The sequence below is a fragment of the Parasteatoda tepidariorum genome, chromosome 10 (assembly GCF_043381705.1).
Source record: "Parasteatoda tepidariorum isolate YZ-2023 chromosome 10, CAS_Ptep_4.0, whole genome shotgun sequence".
NCBI lineage: Eukaryota > Metazoa > Arthropoda > Arachnida > Araneae > Theridiidae > Parasteatoda > Parasteatoda tepidariorum.
Genome location: NC_092213.1, coordinates 12,368,070 through 12,372,601, shown reverse-complemented (window position 1 = coordinate 12,372,601; position 4,532 = coordinate 12,368,070). Strand labels below are relative to the sequence as shown.

Genomic DNA, 4,532 nt, shown 5'->3' with positions numbered 1-4,532 from the left:
GTCTATAATTTTACAAAATAACCGATTTTCATAAGAAAGATGCACTATTTGTATAGAAAGACTGTACTGATATTTATATATGTTCCATTTCTAATTTTAAAAAAAATTTCTGTTTTTATAAAAAAACGAAATAGGAGCCATTTTTAAATGAAAATGTTCATTGATAAGAAAAATGTCCGATTTTCATAAGAAAGATGTTCTTGTTTTTATAAGAAAATAATTCTCTTAAAAATAAAAAAATTTCTATTTTTTTAATATCATTGTTAGCGCGTTGAAATGTTGTTATATTTATATTCTAGATGAAAATAATGAAAGGTATGGAGAACATGTATGAAATAATCAACCAAACTGAAGTACCCCATCCTGAAGCTAAAAAGATCGCCATCGGTCAGCTTGGGAGCTTAGCAGACACCGTCGCTGGAGTAAGTTAACTTAATGCAAAAATATTCAAATTATAAGCTATTATCATTGTTTTTAGTGATACAGTTACCTTCAAAATTATCAACCTGATAAGCGCCATCTAGTCGTTTATAAGCAAAATGGAGTGTTAAAATTGAGCTAAGTTTCTTAAGTTAGAATGTTAATTAACGTATCACACATCGAATTTATTGAAATATAATTCCTTCTCTTTTACGTCTTTTACTCAGCTTAGATTCATTTTTCTTTTTTTTTAACAAACTAATATAACTTTATTGGGAACAAAAACAAACACATAAATACAAAGAATATATATTCGTCGTCAAGTGGAAAATCCTGTCCAGGCGACAAAGAAAAATAATACAATAAATTTAAATTAGAAATTTTAAAAAAAGGGGGGGATATTACAATTATAAATTATTTTGCTCATCATAAGACATCATATATTGTTGAACACTGTAATAATAGAAAAAAAATACATAAAAAAAATAACAAAGATAACATAAGAAATTCATTTGGATTGGCACAAGACTGCTATAAAAAATTCAAATGCTTCCTTTAAAGTGAAAAATAGAGATTTAAATCGTCAATGTTCATCATAAATTGAAATAAAGCACGCTTAAAAGAAGAATATATTTGGATGTTTTGCAACTGGAATGGTAATTTATTATATAATTTAGGTGCTAAGTAAAAAAACTGTTTTCGAGAAATATCTTTTATAAAGTGGGGAATCTCATATATATTAGTTTTTAATTTGCATATTAATTTATTGTTGTGTAAATAAAGTAAAATACGAAAAAACACATTATGGCGAAATGGTAATAGGTTAATTCTTTTATATATATTGGTAATAGTTATACTTGAATTATGTATTTAGAGAATTAATAATCTTGAAGCATTTATTCTGAACTGAGATTAAAGGAAGTAAATTAGTTTTATATTCACCGCCATATATTATTGCACCATAATTAATTAAAGAATAAAACCTGGAGTAATAGAGTGCTTTCACAAATTTAAAATGAATTTTATTCGTAAGATTATAACACTTAACTAAAAGAAGACGCAATTTTTTAACTAAATTGTTAATATGTGTTTTCCATTTTAAATTAGAATCGATATATAGTCCTAAATATTTGATATTATTTATAGATTGTAGAATATGGCATTGTATATATATATAGCAGCAGAATATAGCAATTTCATGTATTTTTTGTTTATGCATTTTATTGTAACGGTGATACATTTTTGTTTTGTGCACCTGGCAACTTCGATTCATAATTAATTTATGCACTACATGGCTTTGTTTCTGTCTTTGTGTTAAGTAAGAAAGATATAATAAAAGAATTGAAATCTTTGTGAAAGTATCTTTGTGTGAGAATATAGAATGTACCATTTAAGAAATTTGATGCTTGACTGACTCGAAATAGAATGGAAAGAACAGTTGCTAACGTGAACAAATGCCACGTTTCAACAACCAATTAGGTTCGAAATACCCACATTACGTCACTTGCTAGTATCCCATTAGTGTGTGTGTTTCTATCCCAGATTAATGTTTCTCTCTTAATATTGTCTCTTAAAAATAACTGATTCTACTTAACTGATAACTAAAATAAAATAATAAAAAAATGATAAATATTTATAAAAAGTTAATTTTTGATTGTGCGTGAAAAGTTTTCGATTCGCTTAAAAATTAACATTAAGTGGTCGGAACTTAGGACCGCTCTCCAGGCCAAACTATTCGGACCGCAATGTCCAGATTGCGGCTACCCCTTATGTTATGGGGGTCGGAAATCTGAATCCGTTGTGGGGGGGAGGTATGTTTATTCAAGTGCTTTTTTGTGTCTGATTTCATATCTTGAAATATCGTCTGCACTAATATATTAGCATATTTCAGGCCACCCATCTCGAATCATTAAGAATGAGTCCTAGAACGTAAAGATCCGATCATTAGATTAAAAGTTATTAAGGGTGACCTTTTTTTTTGCGCACTGTGCAGTTTTAGTAACATCATTTACATTAAATTTTAGTTCTTAAAACTTCGAAATTCTTACATCATAATGAAAATATATTAATTTAAAAGTAATCGATTTAGTACATTTCGTGTAATACCCTTTTCAACTTAAATTATTATATGTTTAATTGTTCTTTTGTTAATTTCTGTTTATTTACTTGCAGTCTCTTGCTGATTCGAATATTGGTGGTAATTTTTTGCCATTTGAACTAAACCAAGCAGAAGAAGACTTGAACCACAATGCAACGGAACCAAATTATTTTATTTATTACGGTAATGTTACCTGATTTTTTTTACCAACTAGTCAGAACTAAAATTTATTACTTTTAAATTACTTGCAATTAAAAATAAAGATTTGCTTCCATTGTTAATTTCCAGACTTGTTATTAAGCATAAATTCTTTTTTTTTTCAGGATAAAAATTGCAGTGAGTTAAGTTTAATTAATTAAGTTTTAATAAATATTGCTTCATTTGTTTACTAATTAAAAATGTTTCATAAGAAATTTCGTCATATGGTCATGCAATACCATGTAATTTTAGATCATATTACGATACAGAAAGAAAAAAAACATTTTTTTCCCCAAAAAAATTCAACTGCAATTAATTTTCATTCAAAAATTTAAATAATTTTATTCCTGACATGTTTTAACATCAAATTATTTTAAAGCTCCCGCAAAGTTTTTGATAAAAAAAAAAAAAAATATCCGTTATTTTAGCAAAATATATATAATAGTAGAAATATTTTCAACTAGTGTATTATGGTTTTAGTAAAACATTACTTAATATATAAGAATGTTTGCTTAGAAAATACTAAATCGACTTCCTATTTTTTTGTTTCCTTTGTCTATAATTTTACCAGGTCTATAATTTAATCTTTGTCTATAATTTAACCAGGTGGAATTTTCAACCCCTTGTGGTCATATACCTACTCTCAGTCACCACAGCAAAGTGCCATACTGATCTCATACGTAGTGTTTGCTCTTTTAGAACCATTGTCACAAATATAGTTAGTCTACTGCAAGAACTCCCCTCGCCACAAATTCTGAGACGGTCTTATTCTATGGAAACATTTCAAACATAGCGCATTTCAGGGAGGGTAGCTTCTTTTTACTCTAAGCCTAACACAGTGGCTCCTTGGGGTATTCATCCACTTTTCCTTCGAGGTTAATATCTTCCTTACCTGTACTATGCATGATTCTTTATCGCCTTACGAGATCATCGCCAACAAAACCAATTATTTTTATTTTTTGAAATGCCGGATGCTATTTAGGCAAAGTATGAAATAATCGTCCTGATGAGGTTATTATGTAAAATCTTTAGGAATGGAACTTTACAGTCATGTATATAAATATAAATATATACTTTCAAACTTTTTGTACTTAGAAACATTCTGAAGTCGTTCGGACATAAATTTTTTTTTATTGGAATCGCAGGAGTCTGAAAATTTTCAAACTATTTGCCCTTCAAAAATTTCCGGTGTTCTTGGTACTTAGAAAATTTCTTAAGTTGTTTGTACTTTAAATAATCTTCAAAATGTTTTGACTTTAAAAAATGTTCACATTTTTCGTACTTAGAAATATTGTGAAGTTATTGTAACATGAATTTTTTTTAATTGGAAAAGTAGGAGTTTGTGAAGTTTCCAAAAATTCTCTACTTAGAAAATTTCTGACTTTATTGGTACTTTGAAAATTTCTGAAGTTATTTGTACTTTAAGTAATTTTCAAAAAGGTTTGACTTTGAAAATTTTTAAAATTTTTTGTACTTAGAAATATTCTGAAGTTGTTTGTACTTTAAATAACTCTGAAATTGTTTGTCAAAAGTATCTATAATTGGGCTTATTTTTTAGAGCAGTTAAGGCAGTTAATTTTTTTTCTCTATGCAAGGTTTTCAAGCATGCTTCCATTCTAGGTTCAACCATTCTATCCCTATAGATTGAGTCAAATTGAGCAACAGGCTCCATTTCTTATAATGCCCTTCCAGCCAAATTAAGCTGAACGTTCTATTCCTTATAATGCCGTTTCTGTCAGATTAAGCCACAAGTTCCATTCCTAAAAATTGAGTCAAATAAGGTCGCAGGGTTCATTCTTGAAGATTGAGTAAAATT

General features: G+C 28.1%; 1 protein-coding gene across 1 annotated transcript in view; it reads left to right on the top strand.

The window, feature by feature from the left end:
- Nucleotides 1-4,532, top strand: part of LOC107436988 (location of vulva defective 1-like) — a 91,683-nt gene that overhangs the window by 41,124 nt on the left and 46,027 nt on the right. Inside the window, exons 18-19 of the mRNA XM_071187150.1 lie at nucleotides 300-422; nucleotides 2,593-2,701. Of these exons, the coding sequence (XP_071043251.1) occupies nucleotides 300-422; nucleotides 2,593-2,701 (232 nt within the window). The remainder of the gene's footprint in view (nucleotides 1-299; nucleotides 423-2,592; nucleotides 2,702-4,532) is intronic.